The sequence below is a fragment of the Protopterus annectens genome, chromosome 4.part1, assembly GCF_019279795.1.
Source record: "Protopterus annectens isolate FY-2018-M chromosome 4.part1, PAN1.0, whole genome shotgun sequence".
In the NCBI taxonomy this organism is placed as follows: domain Eukaryota; kingdom Metazoa; phylum Chordata; order Ceratodontiformes; family Protopteridae; genus Protopterus; species Protopterus annectens.
The window spans coordinates 622331128-622353900 of record NC_056734.1 but is presented as its reverse complement, the minus strand read 5'-3'; the positions used below and the strand labels follow the sequence as shown (position 1 = coordinate 622353900).

At 41.7% G+C, this 22773-nt stretch overlaps 1 protein-coding gene across 11 annotated transcripts in view; it reads left to right on the top strand.

The window, feature by feature from the left end:
- Positions 1 to 22773, top strand: part of AGFG1 (ArfGAP with FG repeats 1) — a 1878478-nt gene that overhangs the window by 1558800 nt on the left and 296905 nt on the right. For 10 of the 11 annotated variants that reach the window (XM_044070431.1, XM_044070430.1, XM_044070441.1 and 7 more), the window contains one exon: positions 193 to 278. In XM_044070431.1, the coding sequence (XP_043926366.1) occupies positions 193 to 278 (86 nt within the window). The remainder of the gene's footprint in view (positions 1 to 192; positions 279 to 22773) is intronic. The other variant, XM_044070432.1, reaches the window with a different exon arrangement.

Below are 22773 nucleotides of genomic sequence, written 5' to 3'. Positions count from 1 at the left end.
TTTTTACTGCTCCAGATTCCCATTTCAGGACTGGAGTCTTAAGTCAGAGGTTCTCACACACTCCTAAGTCAGAGCCATCAAATGCAGTATTATCCCTTAATGTTGAAGAGCAGTAACTTGAGATTCCATCATTATGTCGGGGTTGATAATCTGTTTCAACTGTGAAATCATGCATTGTCTTTTCTTTTTAAGCAGTGTATTTGGAGCAACGCCGGGTGCTGGAGCATCTCAGACACAGTCGATAGCATCCAGTGCTGGTGCTGCAGCAGCCTTTGGAGGTAAGTGAAACATCACTGAATTGATTGTATTACTGTAGTTCACCTAATGAGAAATCAGATGCATAATATGCTTCTTTACAGTCAGTTTTAACTACCTATAATAACAATAGGTCATGCCATATATTGTGATGTTTTGTAGCTCAGTGGTCAGACAATGTTGAGGGCTAAATGTGCAAAACTAGATTTTAGGCATGTAGCCAAAAAAATATTTTTTTTTGGCTATGATGAGTGATTTTAGAGTTGGATAATGTAAGGAGCAGCTGCATGACGTGGAGCCCCCTACCTAAGGAGGTTGGGCTTTACCTCTTCTGAAAGTCTTAATTGTTGGGTGAGTGCCCTTTTGAACTTTTTTTTCCATTTGAAATGGTACTAACACACTATATGCAGGTGTATTGTCTGACAGCTTTACTTTGGGAAAAGATAGCAACATTGCGCTGTCAAAACTGTTAGGCTGCTACTTGACTGGTGACTTCCGAATGTTTTCAAGCTGAAGCACTTGTTGCATTACTGTGTGGGCTCATTTGAAACAGAAAAACAGCTCTTTGATGTTCTTGCTCATTTTAATTCACTTGTTTGTAACTTCAGATTTCAGTATGAGTAGGCAGCAGGAACAGATGTGTATTGCTAACAGGATTCCTTATGCAGCTGTCAGTCATTGCTCAGGAAACCTTTTTTCAGTAGTTTTCCTGGAATACTGACAGTGATGTTAATTAGTCGTGTAATCCTTGAAGTTAATTGCTATAATTTCTTTTCCAGCTGTTTGACAGTAGTCCTGTTGTAGCCAGTGAGTGTGTGTCAAAAGCAGGTTTTCTAATGAAAAAGTTTATCACTGCCAGAATGTAAGGGACATGATTGTGGAAACTAATCTGTTAAACAAGACTGGATCTCATGCTTGCATTCTTTGACTGACTTTTCCTTGTAACCAAACACTTGTTTTCTAGAGGCATCTGGACTGTTTCATAGCTGCCAGTTATTCAACTGCACTTTGCATTGAAACATCTGTCAGTCACAAAAAAACATTTGATAATTTTTCCTCATCAGGATCAAAGCCACCCCAACACACACACACAAACTGCTGCTTAAACTTTGCTTACTACATTTAAGTATGGTAACATCACTTCTTGCAGCACCTACTGGATTATGCTGTAATTTGATAATTTGTTTAAAAAATGAATTAACAAATTCTGTTTTCAGCAAAGTAACATTTATTCAGAAAGATTCAAAAGACACATCTGCTTGACATGGAATTTGACCCGCGATGGAAAGGTGCTTCCACTATCTACCACAGCATGAATCTGATCTTAAATTAGTCACTGAGTAAAGATGAAGAAATAGTTGCACAGACTGAAGCTCCATAAAAACATTACCTGTCTGTCACAGAGATGATTCTTCTGGCTTCCTTAACAGCTGCAGGTAGTACAAGTGGGGACTACAGTTCCTCCATTCCTGCTGTAATTGGGTAATTTCAAGCTTTACGAGAGTTGACAGAGCTGTCACTGTTTTCTTGTTAGGGAAATTGGGTATGCAGGTATTTTGTTGGAACTTGGTAGCCATAGCCCTTACCTTGAGTAAAATCATTACTGGACTGTCTACTCATTTGTCTCTGTGTCAGCTGGTATAGTTGGCATTGAACTCTGTACTTATTAGCAACAGTTATGAAAAGTGTTATATTCTTGTACTGTACCCAAAACTTTTAATTCTGTGAGTTTGCACAATATTTTTCTGTTTAAATGCCTTTTTCATGTGTAGCCAGACTTCCATTTCATTTAAAGCACCACCTACTGGCTTTAGGACCGTTTCTTAAAATCTAGTAGTTTATGGCAGAGAATCAAACCATTTCATCCTTGATGTCTGTGGTCTCTCAGTGTTGTAAACATATATCTAGTATTCCCAATTTCACAATCATCTCTAGATGAAGCTTCCTGAAGTCATGTCCATTCTGACCAACACCAAGGACAGGCCTTTATATCTTCCAAGTTTTCTTGTAAAGACTAATGTGGTAGCAGCCAGAGCTTCAACCCTGCAGCATTTTCAGTGGGGTTTTTTTACCATCCTGAATTGGGCTTACCTTATTTCTGAAAAAAATGGTTACTGCATTTGCCTTCTGTGAGGTGCCACAAGTACACAATCCAAGTAAAAAAATGAAGTCCTGTTAAACTGAAATGCAATGTTATAAGTGTAGTAGTAGCAGTAGCAGTAGTGAAAAAGGGGTTCCTGTTTTCCTGAAGAGATTTAAGGAATTGAAACTGAAGAAGATTGTGATGAGGGCAGGTATATTTTTCCTTAGATTTCGGATTCAGATGTTAGAGAAGTTATCTGAATCTCCCTGTCACAAATTCTTTCTTTGAAACCATTTCCAGAATGTGCTAGTGTTTTCATTCGGAGGATGCAAAGATTTGTCATTCCCTCAGAAAATACTATGAATTGTTACAACTGGAATTCCAGAACGCCACCTTCCACCCTCGTGCTATCAGCACTGAAGGATGTGTTTGTCACACACCTTGGTTTCTCTGATAGCCAGACTGTTGCACATAAGAAAACAGATAGAAGGTACAAAGTTTCTCATTCTTTCAATTTTTTATACTCATCCCATACCTGACCCAACAGCTGTAACGTTAGTTAATCCAGCTACTACCAAACATTTTGTTAATTCTAATCATCCCCCTTTTGACAAGGATGGTAAAATAATTCATAAGTTAGGGAGAAAAGTGTGCATTTTTGCATCTTTAATTTTTAGAATTTTGGAAATTGTCAGGCTCATGTTAGTTTATTCTAATTGTGAAAGTATGAAGAATATATTATATGCAGTTCCTTCCCAAGACAAAAAAATTGCTTTGTGTGGTTAAGTTTCTTCAATTTCTCCCAACACTACTCATTGTTTGAAGTATGTTTATAACACTGTAGATACGGAGTTCAGGGTTGTTGCCACTGGTACTGTAACTATATTTCTGTATTTTATTGTAATCTGCAACATGGGGCAGCCGCGGTGGTGCAGCGATTAGCGTTGCCGCCTCCCAGCAAGAGGTTCTCTGGTTCGATCCTCTGCTGGGGTGCCTTCTGTGCGGAGTCTGCATGTTCTCCGTATGGTCGCGTGGGTTTCCTCCAGGTGCTTCGGTTTTCTCCCACATCCCAAAGACATGCTGTAGGTGGATTGGACACTCTAAATTGGCCCTAGACGTGTGTGTGTGTGTGTGTGTGTGTGTGTGTACCTTCTGTGAAAGGTTGGGCATCGGGCTGCCAACTCAACACCATAAAACTCCACTGCCAGTCATGAGCGGACAGGTGATCTGCTGTGGTGACCCCTAACTGGGGAAAAGCTGAAAGAAGTAGTAGTAGTGGTAGTGGTAGTAGTAGTAGTATATACTTTATAATACCAGAAGGATAGGGGAGGGATGAGTCAGTTCAGTTCTCTGCTGTACTGTGCCTGTGGAAAATACATAGATAAATTGAACTTGGAAGAGGCATAGATGCATGGGGACTGAGTTGTGATGGTGCTTTGGTGTGGAGGTGATTGTGGGTACCAATGGATGTTTGGGATGTAATAGCCTGGACTTTGGAACAGAATTTTGGTGATAGAGGGGAAGGGAAATATTGATAAATTGGTTCTGGGATATTAAAGGGAATGAAGTGTCCGCTTTAGGTTTCTGCACTGTGTACTCCACCAGAAGCAAAAAATAATGTGATAATGATATGCCAAGTGGATCATTGAGGTAGATGAGTGTCCTACTCATAAGACGTTGGTCTTTTTGTGGTAAGCTGGGTGATGCCTTGGGTAAGGGGGAGAAAGATTTGATAAAGGCTTCTCGAGTATGGTTATGGGCCCCGGCTGAAAATTTGTGTTTTTGATATAGTACTGGCTGATGGCAACTGTGTGATAGTATTTGAAGTCAAGGGTCCACAAGCCTGCTGTTAGGTTACTCTGTAGTTTGCCAACCCTGGGATTTGTGCTAGAACATTTCATTTGATCAAAGATCTAGGATTGCATGAGCTTGCACAGTGCTAGTTGCTTTGAATGGGGTGACATGCATTGGACACACTGTGGATTATGTTAAGAAGTGAGGGTCTTATTTGGGAAAAGGAAGGAAGGCAACTAGCTTGGGTGAAAAAGGAGAGGCAAAACATGTTGGCAGTAGGGAGAGCATGGCCTATGAGAGAGTGGGGGTTGACAGGATTTGTGTTTTAAACCTGTGTGGATGCCAGCAAAGGGATCCACAGGACTCATCAGACGGTAGTGTAGCAGCCTTGATATGGCTAGTATCTGAAGTGGGGGAGATAGATAGGAGACTGAGTGCATAATGAAGTGGAGGAATTGGGTAGAAATTGCTTTACTGGAGGAAAAGGAGGTTTGGGAGTGCAGGAGAGTAAGCAGAGGGACTGTGTGGATTCGCAGCACTTCCTTTATGCTGGTATGGGGGAGTAAAGCAGGTGTGGTTGAGTATAAATGAGGGATTGAATGGGGAAAATATAGAACAGGAACTTGAATGTTCAAGGAGCTAGAACACGGGTTCCATAGGAGTTTGTTCCTCAGGAAGCTGGAGGAGTTCATGGTGGTGCTTAATAAACCACTCGCAATGTGCTTTTGGCCTTAGTGGCCCTATTGGTACTATGGAGCTTCATGTTGACATCTGTAGTTTCTTTGCAAAGGGATGGATTTGAAAAAGTGCCATTTGCAGATCTAGGCACTTGAACACATTCATTTATGTGTAGATACAGAAACATGATTTCAGAGCAATGAAAGTACACCCTGTATTCCTGGGTCTACTGCCTGTCATGTCTTCAGACCTATTGGCAGTTGTTGGGAATATAAGTATTTGTCGCAGATATCCTTACCTCACAGCAAATTTCTTGGGACACTACATTTAATCTCCTAGACATCCAAATCACCATAAACAAGACTAATTGCCACCTGATGGCTAGCTCTAGAACACCCTTTATGTCCCCTTCTCAGCATGATAGCTATCTTAATGCATTATCTGAAATTGCAATTAAACCCAAGACCTTTCTATTGGGGGACTTTAAGTACCTTCAAAAAACTAGCTGGCCTACACTGCCAGTGGTTGGCATGCTCACTGCTTCCTTGATGTTATAAATGCTAACTGTCTTTCACAAATAGTTAACTTTCCTACTAGGGGCCCCAATTTCCTTAACTTAGTCTTCACAAGTATGCCACTTCTTGCACATCTCCATATGTATCATCGTGCCTTAAGTCAAACTATAATTTAGTTACATTTTCCTTTAAAACTGGAGGTGCTCCCCTGTAGATGGCTCTGTGTTTAGGAACTTCTCAAAAGCAAACCACCTTCACTTGCTTGATGACTTAAATTCTGCTGTAATCTTCCTCTGTAGGATCCTATTGCTAAAGCTGCTACTTATGTGTCTGAAATCTGCTCCCACGTAAATAGTTATATTGATAAGGCAGTCCCTATATGCAACAAATAAAATGAGAAATTTAAAAACAAACACCTGTGGTGGAAAACCCATATATAAACTACTTAATGCTTCTAAGAGGTTTCATTCTACCTACCTTAAGAGCACACTTTAAGCAAGTTAAAAAAAGAGCTTAAGGAAACCAATAGGAAGCTCAAAACTAAATATGAACTTAAAATAGCCACTAACCCCAAATATACCTGCATATCTTTCTTTAACTATGTCAGGAAGTTAAATACTATCATCCGTCAATGTTCTGAAGTAGTCTACAGAGATAATCCACTCTCAGATCCAAAGGAAATAGCCAATATCCTAGTTAACAAATTTAGTTCAAATTTTATTGTGCCAGCAGTTACAGCTATTCCTCAGATTCCACAGTCCCAGCCACCCCTCTTTAATTACTGTGGAACAAATTCTTTCAGTCCTCTCAAAAACTAAAAGTACTTCATCCATGGACCCTGATAACATACCAGGTTGTCTGACTGTCAGTGCCAAATATGGCCTTTCTGAACCCTTGTCACTGGTTACAATTCTGAAGCTTGGAAAACAGCCATTGTAATGACATTCATTACACAACTGTGGCCCAACCATGGACTCTGCTAACTACATGCCCATTACTCTCACTAGCTTCATATGTAAAGCTGTGGAATGCATTATTTCAGATATCATTATTCTAAACGTTGAAAATCTCTTAACCCTAGAAACCTATCAATTTGGCTTTGTCAGAGGAAGGTCCTGCCTCTTAATTTCTTTGAAAAAGTAACTGAAGCAGTGGATAGTGATTGTGCCAAAAAGACAGCATCCATGGGACCGGACAACATCACAGGCTGCGTTTTACATGAACTTCAGAACAAACTGGCCTCCCCACTTAAGCGCCATGTTCAATAATAGCCTCGCATCAGGCTTTGTGCCCACTGAATGGTGCACAGCAACAGTTATCCCACTCCACAAAGGGGGAGCCACCACTGATCCTGGGAACTATCGACCAAGACATTGGTAACCTCCAAATTCTGGATCCCACCCAGTTCGGGTTTGTGAAAGGCAGATCATGCTTCCTGAAGCTGACCGGCTTCTTTGAGGCAGACACCAAAGCCATGGATGAGGGTAAGGTGGTTCACACAGCCTATCCTGACCTTGCCAAGGCTTTCGACACCATCCCCCATTCAGGAATTATAGCTAAACTCACAAAACTCGGTATAAATCCCTACGTCAGAAGATGGGTTGCCAACTGGCTGACTGACAGAACCCACACTGTAAAAGTTGCAGACTCCAAATCTGACCTCAAGGCAGTGACAAGTGGAGTGCCACAGGGTTCCGTCCTGGGACCTCTCCTGTTTGGTATCTACGTCTCTGAAGTACAGGCTAACACAGAAGGCCTCTGGCTGATGAAGTTCGCAGATGACTGCAAACTAGGAGCCATAGTCAAGTCCCCAAATGATGTGGATATCCTACAGAAGAGCCTCACTGAAACAGATGCCTGGTGTCAGAGCCATGGCCTCAAGCTCAATGCCAAAAAGTGCAGTGTCATCCCCTTTGGTAAAAAACTTTGTACCCATGAACTACCACATAGTCAGCAATCTACTTAACACCGAATGCATGATGAGACCTTGGGACCCAGGTAGACAGTAGTCTCTACTTTGATAGTCACATCGCCACAGTAGTCAGGAAGTCCTACGTGGCACACCTCATTATAAAAGGGTTCTCATCCCAGAAAAATGAGGTCATTGTTCCCCTCTACTCGTCACTCATTAGACCCATTGTAGAGTACAGCGCCCCTTTTGGAATGTACCTCACAAGACATCTGCAGCAGCTGGAAAGGCCACAGAAGTACCTCACAAAGAGGATTACTGGCCTCAAACAAATGCCCTACACTGACCGCCTCAAAAAACTCCAGCTTTACTCCGTAGCATATCGCCTACTCCGAGGTGATCTCTGCCTAACATATAAAGCTATGTCGAACCCAGAGCTGTTGGACATGCTACACCTAAAGAAATCCCAATCCCTCCAAGCTACACTCTCTAGGGACCTAAACTTTGTCACCACAATAAACAGGACACGCTGGAGGGATAGATTCCTGTCCCAGAGACTTCCTATACTCTGGAAGAAGCTACCCATCTATGTCAAGCAAAGTTCTTCATTAGCACTCTTCAAGAAAAATCTTGATGAGTGGATGGGAAATAGGAAATACACCCCGGGGATCACTTCTGTGTCTCTGCTGGACAGTGGCACAGGAAAATAACTTTCTTGGGTGACGTAAGCTATGGTACCTTGCAGGCTAGGCTTACGTAGGCCCTTGGGCCGATAGCCTAGTACCTACCTATGAACCTATGCAGTACATACAGCATATCTATACCTGACCAAGGCCTTTGATACTATTCCCCAGGCAGGCATCACTGACAGACTTGTAAATCTAAATATAAATCCTTGAATCGTGCAGTGGATAGCGAACTGGTTGTCTGACAGAAACCATGTGGTTAGAGGAGCAGGTGTCACTTCTGAAAGCAAAACAGGTTACCAGTGGTGTACCACAGGGTTCGGTTTTGGGCCTTCTATTTGGCATATATTTCTCAGACCTTCCAGCCATCACTCCTGACCTGTGGTTAACTAAGTTTGTAGACCATTGTAAATTGGGTGGTGATGGTGGTCAAGTCTTCATCTGATTTACAATTGCTCTAACATGGGTTAGACCATGTTAACAATTGGTACAATGACAGTGGTCTCAAATTAAATGCAAAAAAATGTTGCATATTTCACTTTGGTAAACCAAGCAAATGCACTTACCATATAGAAGATCCATTCCTCCAATGAGACACTGTTGTATGAAATCTAGGCACCCTTGTTGATAATTCCTTGTCATTTAACTGTGTTTCTACATTAGTACAGAAAGTTTTTTATTTAGCCAGTTTCCAAATGCATCCTTATTAAATCCAACAGAGTCTTGACTCCCCTTTACATGTATCTTTTCAGACCCATTATTGAATATAGTTTACCTTCTGGCATGTAATTATCTAAACATTTCACATCATTTGAGAGACCTTAGAGATTCATAAATAAAAGATTAGTGGCCTTAAAAATCTTTGTTTTCAGGAGAAATTGGCAGCCCTCTGTCTGCATTCAGTCTCTTACAGACTCTTCCATGGAGATCTATTTCGAGCCTTTTGTGCCATTAAAGATCCAGACCTGTTTGACCAGCTGTTCCTTCACAGAACTAATGGTACCTCAAGTACTCTGTTAAAGGAACTAAACCATCAACAGATAAATAGGACATGTTGGCAGGATAGATTCATTCCCTACCATTATCCTTCTCCTCTGGAACAGAATTCCAATACATGGTAGGCTGAGTAGTACCCTTGCCACCTTCAAGGTAAACCTAAATAATTGGATGGGCAATGTCAAGTTCTCCCCTAGTCTGTGTTGTCTTGACATCCTTGTGGCTAGAGGGAAATTTTGAATAGTTTTTTTTTGGATAGGGTTGACATGATCTGCAGACCGATTGCCTAGTATTTACCTATGAACCTAAACATGTGGTGCTTACTTGGGTGCACTGCCAGTAGAGGGTTTGGGATGTATTGGAGTTCTGCGAGGTGCAGTACTTGCGTTTGACCCTGCTTGATTTGTTTGTTTTGGATTTTGCAGTGCGTTTTCAGAGCAAGACTGACTTGGGTGATATGGATGCTGATTAAGTGATAGTGTCCAGGAAGGTCTGGAATGACCACCTTTGCAGGCAGGTGTCTTAACCTGAGAGTTTATGAAAAGAGATTGCAAAATACAGCACTGGTAGTCTCTCTGTGGAATTGATCAAGCATAAAGGAGGAATGGAGGGAGGATTTGTGGATGATGATCACCCCTGGACTGAAGTGTTTTAAGCCTCCTTTGCAAGCCCTTGGGTTTTAATCAAGACCGCTTTAAAATTTTTTAATCATTTTGCCATCATCTCCTTTTCTATTCATTTCTCCGATGACACAGTTCCCACTTGAGTAATTTTCCCTTGTGAATTATCCTTTGCCATGTTTTCTTAGTTTGTGTTTGGACAGTTGGAATTCCTTTAAACACCATGGGCAAGAAAAGATAAGCAAAGTCTCTTCTTCATGGTGGGCTGCTAGTCATACCCCTTGATGTGTGATTTTTTTTTTTTTTTTGATAAGTTAAAAAGAAGGCTTTCCTGCTGTTAATAGTTTTTGATTAGGTTCATGGTATCACAGAAATGGACTATATCAGTGTTTGGTCTTTGTATGCTGAGAGAATATTTGTAGATCATCCCTTTGGTCACCGTAGACTTGATTTGAGGTTGGCTCAACTGGTGATGGAATAAACAGATATGGTTCTTGTGTATGAGTTCCAAGCTGATCACTTTGCCCCTAAATATAGAATTGAAGTGATGAATGTTTTTTCTACACATATCTCATGCAGTGGAGACCAGTTAATAGTACTGACAAAAGATTCACTATTAAACACTTTTTTTTAACGTCTAATATCTGAAGTAGTTTTGTGTCACTTAACTCATTCATTCCAGAGTGGCTCAGGAATGCTGGCTGCTTACTTCCACCATTGTAACAGTAGTGCATCCTGAGCTGATCTTCAGAGATTCCATTTCTAATACCATCCTGAAAACAAATGTTGATGACTTTCTAACCATAACAACTACACTAAAAATGTAAATGTAAAAGTTGTGCAGCAGACAAAGTCTTTGCAGTGGTGCAGATGTTGACTGTGTAAATCAGTGATATAATATTTCATAAGGAAAGTTGATGTTATCCATATTTTTTGCATATTTGGTAAAGCAAATCACAGCATCTCATTGAACATACCGTGTAGACACATGCAGTCTATAACTCATTTGTTTATAAGGATGTCAGCTGTAAAAATAGCTAAACCAATATCATATTTCTCATAACCTGACAGCTAGATAAACCATCTCAATAAACCATAATATCTCATTAGCTGTAACAGGCAGAGGCTATGTACCATTCTACAAGTTGTGTGGATCGATGTCTGCTTCAAAATTATTCATGTGTAGTGTCCCCGTGTTTACTTGCAAAGATATGGGCATAATAATAAGAATGTGACAAGCAAAGTATTAGATTTCTGCCATTGTCATGAAATGTGATTATTTTTTTGTAGAAATTGGTCCATATATGTACCAGTTTCATTATAACACTTCAACTATGACCTTGCCTTACTTGCTTGCAAAGATAGTCACAGAAATATAACAAAGGTATTAATTTTCATAATCCAGTAGGCAAACTGACTGTAATCTCTTTCCATGAACGCTGTCCACATTTTGTCATTGCATGAAGTTGTACATTTTGATAGCAGCATTAGAATTATACCTTTCTTATCATCTTGCCATTTTCTCTAATAGTGTAATTCATCAGAAATAGGAACATATCTTAATTTTCATAAGCTAAACAGTAGACTGTAATATCTGTACATGTATACATACAGATGCAGTCCCATCACTATGTTGCATGCTTTGATGGCATCTTCAGAATGAGGGCTAACTCAGCCTGTTTGCATTTTCAGATTTGATCTAGGTTCCTTAGTGGTCCTCTGGACTTGCCAGCAAGTTACAGTATACAGAAAGGAAATGACTGTAGTAAACAGCATTATTATCTGAGCCATGTTCTTTGGATGTGATAACTGGTTTTCCTGTTGAATGTTGATACTATTTAATGTTTAGCTGTGAATAAACTGGACAACTTACATTCTTTTAACTATAAATGTATTTGTTAATTTAGGTTGTGTTTGGCAGGCACACAGGTATGAAATGCACTGTTTGGGCTGCAACTGGTTGTCTAGCACTTACTGCAGCTGAGTAAGGCTGTTAGCTGTTAAAGAGCTGCCTCCTGTACTACAGGGTTTGATTTCTGTCAGCTGCCCTTTGATTTCTTTGTGATTCTGATGAAGCTACTTCTCCAGACAGTACTCTTGGGCTGCTCTTGAAAAGGGTTACTTGCATCCAGTGGGCTGTCCGAGGCTATTGACAAAAGCATTACACATTTACCTTTTGAATCCCTGCACTTTCACATAGCTGCTAATTACTACTCCCCTTTATACTATTTGAGTATGAATCCCAGCATGTTTATTATGGTTTAATAGGTTGCCAGATGCATTTTCATTAAATGAGTTTTAAGTAAAGAGAAGTTTACTTTCTCTCATGCCAAGTATGTTTTCTGTGTGTGTGTGCTTTGTTTTTTTAAAAAATTACCATCAGTTTTTTTCTGTAAAATATGGAGTAAAGGTTTTAAATACAATCCATATCTCTCTGATAATTGTAAAAGAAGAAAAAGTATGTACACTGATAGGTGAGAACACTGTTTATGGTGACAAGGGAGAGACAGAAAAGTAATATGATATTGGTATGCCTGTCAGGGGCCTAATTCACTATTTTGCATATGGTCCCATTTGTGAATGATCTGGCTGTGACTCTGGAGGTGTATGCTACAACAATAAGGCATTATCCACCATTTAGTTGGTTCAGATCTATACTGAGTGATGTCAGAACAGATAGCTATTTGTGATTACAGAGAAGACATAAGGAGGTCAGAAATGAGACACAGTTGTTTTGCAAGCATGTAAGCCTACCCCACAGAAAAACAAAACAGTATGTTGTATGTAGTAATATGTCTGTTTTTTGTATGACATGTGGATTGTTGAACAGCATGTAATATTGCTTTTAAATGTTTTGCTGTATTCATTGCACTCATCAATGAATTCATTAATAGGCCTGGATTGTGTGATATATAGTCTGAACCTGTTGCATTTTAGTAATATATTTTTGCAGTGCTGTCTTCAGGTCATATAGTCTGCATTATTTAGAATGATCAGGTCATATAGTCTGCATTATTTGGCTTGATCAGAACTGTCTGATCATTATCTATTATGTAATTGTTTCATAGACTTCCCTACAAAATTGAATTGTAAAGGATTTCTGCATTTAGTTAAAAACTGTTATTTTTGCAGTTAGTGGAGAGAACTAAAGATCTGACTTGTTAATGAGATGCTTCCTGTGGCAGTAGTCCAGGGTTTGAATCTTTCCTCCTCCATTTACCTGCTGTGTGGCATTAAGCAAGTCACTTAACCAGACAGTACTTTGGAGTAATTGAGAATTTGAATGTATGACTACACTTTCAATTTACCTTTTTTTTTTTGCAGTCACTCAAGTGAGCAAATGCACTGTGTTGGGCTACAACAGTTTGTCTGGTACTTAGTTTGGGTGAGTAAGGCTATGGGGCTGTGAATGAGCTGCTACTGTAGTGCTTGGTTTGCTTCCTTCAGTCTTTATTTGTCCACTGCTTAACTTTGCCACTTCACCAGACAGTGCTCTTGGGCAGCCCCTGAAAAGAGACATGTGCATCCATTGAGCTGTCCCAAGCTGTTAGCAAATGCATTATATATTTTTCTTTTGAGTTTCTGCACCCTTCACATAGTCAGTAATTATTGATGTTAAGTTGTCTATCTCGCCTTCGTTCTTGCTGGTTGGGATCGGAGCCGATCCTCATCTCTGACTCGGCCATCTTCTAAAGCTCGAGAGCTGTTTACTGGCTCGAGGCTACCCCTTATCCCATGATGCCTAGTGATAGCTACCCAGATCTTGTTTGCCGCTTCAGCTGTGAGGTGTCATTTTTCTGGCTCAGGCTCGTATAAAGTTTTTTTTTGTATAACTTTATTACTCTAGATTTCTATATTTCCAGTGTTTTATTGCTAACGATTAGTCTTGTTTTTGTGATAGCTAGTGTTTAGTTGTAGTATCCCTTCTTTTCCTTGAGAACTCGTTTAACTTAGAGAGTTCTCCCCCACCCCTCCCCCCATCCTCTTCTTGTCAGGTTAGAGGCTTTCCTTCTACCTTTCTTTCATAGGCTAGCCGTTTAAGTTAGAGGTTTTCCTTTTTAAAAAAAAAAGAAAATCCTTTAGCTATAGTCTTGTTGTACAGTGTGTTTTTTGTGTAGACTGTATTTTGCTTTTGGTAGCTGTTGCTGAATTTGTTGTTTCCTTCTTTTAGGATGTCAAAGGAATTTAAAGTGTCTGGATTCAAGAAGTGTGACTCATGCTGTCAGAAAATGTCTCTGACAAATGGGCACACTTCTTGCGTCTATTTAAGCGCTGTGCACCTGCAGGACTCTTGTTCTATCTGCCATGCCTTTAGTCCAAGAGTCCTGCAGGAGTGTAAGAATAAACTTATTCTTAGGGGTCTTTTAAAACCCCAGGATTCACCGGCCAAGAGCTCTCAGCCTGTGAAATCCTCTAAATCTACCAAGCCGTCGGCTCCAAGTTCAGAGCCGTCCTCGGTTCAGACTCTTACCTTTTACTTCGGTTCCGGCTGGCACCGATAAGACTATCTCCCCGTCGGCTCCATCAGAGACTTTGGAGCCTTCGCAGAGCCACAAGAGGCTGAGGTCCCCTTCACTGGAATCGGTACATTCGTCTCCTCTGTCTCATTTGCTTCAGAGCGAGCGCAGTCACCAATCCTCTCACTCTTCTCGATCCTCTATGCTGTCAGATCACGATGTGGAGAGAGTGGTCAGTAGGTTGCTAAAGTCGCAGGCACTTGCCAAGATGTTGTCCAACCCTCGTCAACAGGTGTCTGCTCCGCCCACTTCTCTCGATGTTCCTTCTCCGACTCCACTGAGTTCGGAGCCAGAGTTCATTGGGGTTCGTGTTGTGGAACTGTCGGCTCCGATAACTCTATCTCCTTCGGTTCCGACGTCGGCTCAGATCCCCTTGGTGGTGCCATCCATTGAGGGGTCTGGGCACTGGGGTTCCCTCGTCTGCTCCGAGGGGGAGAGTGGCATCGGACCCTTGTCGACCCCGTTCTCCCTCTCAGAGCTTCGGTGCAGGTGAGCTCGGCTCCTACATCAGCCTCGGAGCTGTCTCCCTCGGTGCGGAGAAAGATTCCGATTTCCTCGGAACTGGAGCTTTCTCTGCATCATGGCAGGGACGCCTTCGATGTCATGAGAAGTGTGCTGGCCACTGAGTCAGCTCCACTATCGGCCCCACCGGCTCCATCCCCTGTAGTGCCTGTGCCAACCTCTGCTCTTCCTCCAGACCCCATTGGGTGTTTCCTCTTCTTCCAAGGCCTCCCCTGATCATTCAGAGGAGCCCGCTCGTAAGAAGAAGTGCAAGAGGAAGCACATTGACTCCCCTGAGTCTGCCACTTCTGATACAGACTTAGATGATTCGGAAGGGTCCCTGAGATCCCCCTCTGAAGATGTTTCCTTATCGGACATCCTAGAAATGCTTAAGCCGAGGGGGAACTGGAATCCCCTAGCCCCTACAGAGGATGAGTCTGTATTTCTGGATGCGTTTGGTTCCCGACCTTCCACCTCCTGGGTTTCTCCGCCTTTTGATCCACTTATGTCCGTGGTGGCTCGAAAGGCTTGGTCAGCTCCAGATACAGTGGAACTAACTCTAAGGAGACCTGGCAAATTTATCACAGCACCCCAGGATAAGCAGTTCCTTACCAAAGGTGTTCCTGTTGATGCCATGGTAGTAGCAGCAGCCACCAAAAAAGAGTTAGCGGAGACCTCTTCATCTGTCCATCCTCCTAACAAGCAGTCTAGGACGATGGACAGGTACGGGAAACGAATGTTTGCTTCAGCGACCTTTTCTATGAGGTCACTGAACTACTTATGTCATTTTACCCGGCTTCAGAGGGATCTCCTTAAAGAGCTCGGAGATACCCTTCAAGCTCCATCAGCTGAGGGGGCTCAAGCTAAAGTAGCTTCCCAGCTGGCGACGCTTAATTCTGTAGTTAACTCCTCCATGAGGCTCATTTCCTACGCAGCCAATGGTGCGAGTAGAGCTGCAGGTACGGGTGTGTTTCAAAACTGCTAGAAAAGAGAGTCATCCAGGGAGTCCCGGCAGACCAGCTCGGATCCGGAACTTACTCAAGGTTCTTTTTGGTACCAAAAAAGACAGGGGTCTGGAGACCGATTCTGGATCTCAACAGACTAAGCAGGTCTGTACAAAGAACAAAGTTTCAGATGGTCACGCTACAGTCCATTCTACCCTTTCTTTGTCATTACAATTGGATGTGTGGTAGATCTTCAGGATGCTTACTACCACATCAAGATGGACAGGCGCTCCAGGAGATTTCTTCGCTTCTGGCTGGGAGCCAGTCATTACAAGTTCAGAGCTCTGCCCTTTGGTCTCACCACAGCCTCCAGGGTGTTCAAATGTATGGCAGTGGTCACGGCTCACCTGAGACGTTGAGGATTCCAGGTGTTTCCATATCTAGATGACTGGCTCCTCACTGCTACTACCAGGCATCATCTTCTACAAGCCATGGACTACGCAATCACAATCTGCTCCCAGCTAGGCATTGCAATAAACTTCGAAAAATCTGCCTTGTTGCCCTGTCAATCTATCACCTACATAGGAGCAGACTTGGACACAAGAAACATGTCCGCAAGGCTACCGCTAGAAAGGGTGTCTACAATTCATCAACAAGTACAAATTCTAATGCAGAGCAAAAGAATCCAGGTCAGATTCATCCTTCAGACTCTGGGTTCCATGGCAGCAGCCATTCTTCTAATCCCACTGGCCTGCTTTCACATGAGGATCTTTCAGTGGCTTCTGTTCACACAGTGGTCTTTCCAACATCTGCCCATGTCTCACATGATCATGATTACAGAAGCATGCAAAAAGCACCTTTCCTGCTGGATGGTCTCCCCACTAGTGACTCGGGGCAGACCCTTCACTCAGCCCTCTCTGGTAGCCACAGTGACCACAGACGCCTCCCTGATAGGGTGGGGGGGGGGCATTATCAGGGCAGGACAGTCCAAGGCACATGGCAGCCTCACAAATACCATCTGCACATAAACATCCTAGAAACGAGAGCCATGCTCCTAGCGTTGCAAGCCCTCCAGGACTCTCTTCCTTCTGGGACCATTGCAATTCAAACAGACAACATGTCAGTGGTGTGGTACATCAACAAGCAGGGCGGAACTAGGTCCTACCCCCTGTGTCGAGAAGCACTTAGACTGTGGCAGTGGGCGATTTCCTACCAACGTTTTCTGATTGCGACGCACATCCCTGGGAGGTCCAACGTCATAGCGGACAGGCTCAGCAGAGCTGTCCTCATGCCTCACGAGTGGTCTCTGAATCAGGAAGTTGCGGATCTTATCTTCCGCAAATGGGGACAGCCTTGCTGTGATCTTTTTGCCACCCCCTTCAACAGCAAATGCAGCAACTACTTCTCCCTTCTTCCGCTTCCAGGTCACAAACCCAGAGATGCTCTAGTACACGATTGGCCTCAGGGACTTCTTTATGTCTTTCCTCCGTTTCCCCTGATACCGAAACTCTTACAGAAAGCAATATCGTTGGGTTGCAAAATGATCTCATTGTCCCCTACTGGCCTCGACAGATATGGTTCCTGTTCCTGAACCACTACCTTCTCGATCAGCCCTGTACTCTGGACCAGTTTCCAGATCTACTGATTCATCAATCAGGCGGGTTGCATCAATCTATCCAAACTCTCCAGCTCACAGCTTGGTTGCTCCACTTCCAACCTTAGCCAGGCTTCCCAGCATTTCCCCAGCTGTACGTGAGATTATTGTCTCCTCTCACAAGTCCACAACCAGAAAAACTTATGCTAGGAAATGTAAACATTTTTCTTGTTGGGCAGAGGCTAGGAATGTAGATCCCTTTTCAGCCCCAGTCCACGAAATTCTGGAATTCCTAGCATAACTTTTTCATTCCAGGTCCGCTTCGGCTACAATCCAGGGTTCTATTAGCGGCCATTTCTAACTTTCATGTTGGTTTGTCAAATTCAAACATTGTCTCATAAGCTCTGTAAAACTTTCTTAGGCCTCCAGTGAGAGATCCCCCTCCTCCTTGGGACCTTAATTTGGTACTAACTTTCTTAACTCTGTCCCCCCTTTGAACCAGCAGCGTCCTGCTCCATTAAGTTTCTATCTTGGAAGACGCTCTTTCTGGTAGCTATTACTTCAGCCAGATGCGTCTCTGAACTTCAGGCATTATGTGTTTACTCTGTAAAGGCTACGGCCGAGGCACTAGAAAAAGTGTTTTATAATAAATAACTTTTGTTTGGAAGTAAAGCTGTTATTCACTGGTCTATTTCGATTTGGTCGTTGCTTAATCTTTGGTTGGTTTTGTGGTGAGGTTTATTATGTGTTAGTCCTCCATACTTGCTTTTTCATAAGGACAGGGTTGCTCTGAGGACTAATCATTCGTTTCTTCCGAAAGTCTGCTCAGAAAATAATTTAAACCAATCTATAGACCTTCCTGTGTTTTTCCCTAACCACACCAACAAGGCAGAGCACAAATTACACCAATTGGATGTTCATAGACAATTGCATTTTTACCTGCATAGGACTAAGGAAATAAGGAAGTCGGACCAACTATTCCTTTTCTATGCTCTAGGCAAACAAGGTGTCTCAATTTCCAAGGTGACCTTATCCAGGTGGTTGTCTCACACTTTTACTTTCATCTATCAATTAAGGAACAAAGAGTTGCCTATCAAACCGAAAGGTCATTCTACTAGGGCGTTGGCAACCTCTGTAGCCTTCGACTCTAGGTTGCCCATGGATTCTATTTGTGCGGCTGCTACGTGGGCAAATCCTCATACCTTTATTTCTCATTACAAGCTAGATATGGTCTCCAGGAGCAGAGCTGACTTTGGTTCCACTGTTCTGAAGTGTCTGTTCCAATGAGCCGCCCAGGATTGTAGGTGCTAGGGACACTGTCCCAACCAGCAAGAACGAAGGCGAGATAGACAACTTAACATAAAGAAGTTATGTACCTACCATAACGTTCCATGTTAGTTGTCTTCATCTCGCCTTCTTTCTTGCATCCCAGCCTTTGTCCCCCTGTTCTATTGGACCGAGAGGAGTTCTGGTTTCACTGGCTGAGTGTTCTCTGGTTTGTTTCCTCTACTGACTTAGAGAGTATAACAGGTATACTCAACCTATTTGTTTTGGACAGGGTTATTCTCTGGCTATGTCTGGGGTTAGCTATTTCAAATGAGATCTGGGTAGCTATCGCTAGGCATCATGGGATAAGGGCTAGCCTCGAGCCAGTAAACAGCTCTCGAGCTATAGAAGATGGCCAAGTCGGAGCCGAGGATCGGCTCCGATCCCAACCAGCAAGAAAGAAAGCGAGATGAAGACAACTAACATGGAACGTTATGGTAGGTACATAACTTCTTTTTCCACTATATTCTATTTGACTATGAATCCCATCACATCTCTTGCAGTCTAACAGGTTGCCAGATGCATTTTTAGTAAATGTGACTTTCAGGGAAAGAAACAATTACTATTGCTCACTCTGCTGTCAGTGTGAGGCTGTTTTGTTTCTCATTGTTTCATTTTGGTGTAAATATGAAATAAAAGTTTTAAATTAAATACAAATTTTTGATTATTGTAAAAATGAAGAAAAGAAAACAGTATTCATTCACTGACTAGTTTGGACAGTTTTTTTATTATGGGGAGACAATTAAGTAATGGGATATTGGTATGGCTGCGGGTGGAGGAGAAAGCTTTGGAGGCAGTGCATCACCTTGCCTAGGGGCCCCATTTGACCATGATCCAGATCCATCCTGCAGCATCTTGAGATTTTGTTATATTGAGTAACAATTTATCTTGGAGCATAAGGATTTTTAGGTTGACAGTATTCAACCATGTTTCTTAAAGCAGGGCATTTTTCTGGCGTCTGAATTTATGTAGGTCAAGGAACTAAAAATGGTGAGGGATATTAGTGAATTCAGTCCACTTTAGCTATTTAAGGGCTGGACAGTGGTGGAATCTATTTGAGAGGTTTGAAGTAAGTTTAAGTTTTTTTATGGTGAGATTGTTCTAGTTTTGTTAAGGATTTTTGCAAATTAGTAAAGATTTGTGATTCATACAGTAATGTTGGAAGCAGACAGATGTTTGTAGTAGTTTGTCTTGCTGAAATGGTGAGGTACAGAGCAGGCCAAGTTCTTTTTTTTTTTTTTTTAGCTAGTATTTGTATGTTGTGGTGGAATTTCATGTCAATTGCAACCCGTAGAGGCTGTGTATGTGATACTAGTTTGATCTTTGTATTGTTAGAAAAGGTGATGATATAAAGGGTTTTGCTGTGTGGTTGTGATTTAGTATTAAAAAGGAGCGTTTTGGATTTTTGAGATTGGGAATGAGGTATGAGTCTTCATACCAACACTCAATAGAGGTGAATGCTTCTTGATTTAGGGATGTCAATTGAGGTGAAGTAGGTGCGACACAGACTATAGTGGAGTTATTTGCATATTGAGTTAGGGTTGCATATTTTCTGGCTAGGTGTAAGTTATTAATAAAAATGTTGAATAGTAATGGTTAAAGTATGGAATCTTGGAGCACTTTGATGGTCACTAGTAAGAAGTTAGAGTAGCTCTAGAAAACCATATTTCCAGTGTTGTGCACTTTGTTTATGGTGTTTATATACTGTAGTAGTACGGTTTGAGGTACTGTGGCCTGGAAAGAAGCCATATTGTGTCTGGGAAGTAAGATTATTATGAGTGAGGTACTTAAGTAATTGTTTTTTTTAAACATTTTTCTGAGATTATGGAAATGCCAGGCAATATAGCTATTGGCCAGTAGTTTGAGTAATCAGTGGAAGGTCCCCCTTTCTGTAATGGTATTATGAAGGACATTGTTCAGATGTATGGAACTTAACATTCTTGGATGGATCTGTTAATTAGGATTGATACTGAATTAGTTCTGAATAATAATATTTTTTTATATAATGATAAATACTATTTGCAAAAGTGGGGGGTTGCTATGGGCACCCCCTGTGCGAATAGTTACGCAAATTTAGTTGTTTATGAATGGGAACGGAATTATCTATTTAAACATAGACAATATAGTAACATCAAATTGTACAAACGATTTGTGGATGACGTCCTGTTCATTTGGGAAGGCACTGAAACTGATTGCATCCAATTTATTAAAGATGTGGAGATTACCAGCCCCTTTTTGAGGTTTACTATAGAAACCTCAGTTGAACGGGTGCATTTTTTAGATCTAACTTTGAATTTTAACATTAATGGAATGATAGACATCTCTCTTTATAGGAAACCCACCTGGAGAAATACACTATTGAAATTTGAAAGTATGCATCCGAGATTTACGTTCCCAGGAATTGTTACTAGTCAATTCAGTAGAATAGCCAGGATTTGTAGCGATGATAAAGTTTTCATAACTGAAATGGATAAACTAGAATTATTATTTAAGGAGAGGGGTTATACTAATAAAATAATTAGCAACTGTAAACAACAAATGTTTGGCACCACATTACCAGATTCGGTTCATTCCAGTCGTGAGGTTAAACAAAGGTTTTTGAATAATACACATACTAAAGGTAGATTTACTGAGAAATTATCTTTTATTATAAAATATACTAGTGATATAGATTCACTAAGAAAGATAATAAATAAAAATTGGAATGTACTCATTATGGATCTATTCACAAAAAATGTTGTTGTGTGAACGCCCTAGATTTAGCTACAAGAACTGTAGCAATCTTAAGCAGTTGTTGTGTATAGATAAAAGTAGTTCCCATATGGTGACGAAACCTGTTCAATATGGAACTTACCCTTGTGGCCATTGCCTTATGTGTCCTTATATTTCCAAAAAACAGTCATTTATTCATCCTGAAGGTATTTATAGGTTTGTACCTACTAGTTATTGTAATTGTGATAGTACAAACCTTATATACCTTGCAACTTGTGATAACTGTGATGCATTTTACGTTGGCTTAACAAAGCGGAGATTAAGAGACAGGGTCTATAACCATCTTTACGATATTAGAAAAGGCAATGAGCAAAACGCGTTAGCGAAACATCTACTAGATCATACAACACATAGATTTAGTTTTAAAGCCCTACAATTGGTCACCACAAATTCTAGAGGAGGTGATAACATCAATCACCTGGCTTGTATTGAACTCAAATGGATATTTACTTTAAAAGCCCACATTAGTCCAGGTATTAATCAGATGTTCTTCATTCCACATTGCTGCAGTCCTAACAATTGGGTAGTCCGCTGTCCAGTCGGCCCGAATACCAAAGTATAAGGCTGACGCCGGTCAGGGCGCATTAGACTGACGTCAGTACGTCAGGGTACTAATGCGCATGACCGACGCCATATCCTCAGTCTTTTTTGCCGCATGGTCCGATGCAGAAGCAGTTTTGCGAGTGCAGGTTGGCGTTCTGAAATTTTCTGAAGTCGGAGTTTCAGACCGAATCGAAGTTGGCTAAGTACCCCGTTGGGGAACATTTTGGTTTTTTCTTGCCTCAGTATTTAACCGGATGTCAGAAAAAGTGAATAACTGTATTTCTTGTGGGAAACAGATACCTCATAGGGATTACCATACCTTGTGTATACCTTGTTTAGGGCCTGAGCACGACGTTGTTGGATGCCGCTCTTGTGCTAGATTTAACAAACGCACTATTAAGAGACGGTTAGACTGTGCCAGGTTAGTGTTTGGGAAGCGTTGCAATTATAAAATGCCGTCGGATGCTCCGCCCGCTTCGTCCAAAAAGCGCAAGGACAAAACAGCAAAGCCTAGGGTTGAGGAACCGGCAGTCCCAGACGTCGATTCTTTAGAAGGCTCAGTGGAGCCAGAGGTTTTGCCAGGAGTTTCTTTGGAGTCTCAGGCAGAGACTTTACTGTTACAGGATGTGCCTTCTCAGGAGGTAGGCCAGGCTGAAGGGGCTTCTCAGGTAACTGTTCTTCCCTCTCTTCCCAAGGTAGTTAGAGCCTCTCCTTCTGTTTCCAAAACTTCTTTGAGGGGTAGGCCAAGTTTAGCTTCAGTGGGGGCTTCTCCTAGCACTTCAGGTTCTGTGCCTAAGAAACATATGCTTAAAATGGCAGAAGATTTGATTACTATGATTAGAGGTTCTATGCCCCCTCCTGATAAGAGGCCTAGGGTGGGACCTGAGTTTGAGAGTTTTGAACAGTGTTCAGAGGCTTCTGAGTCTTCTGCGGAAGATTTGCAAGAGTATCCTCCTTATTCTGATTCTGATGTGGATGATTCCACTCCTACAGCTTCTCCTCCTGAGGATTTCTCATTTTCAGAGACTCTGCATTCCATG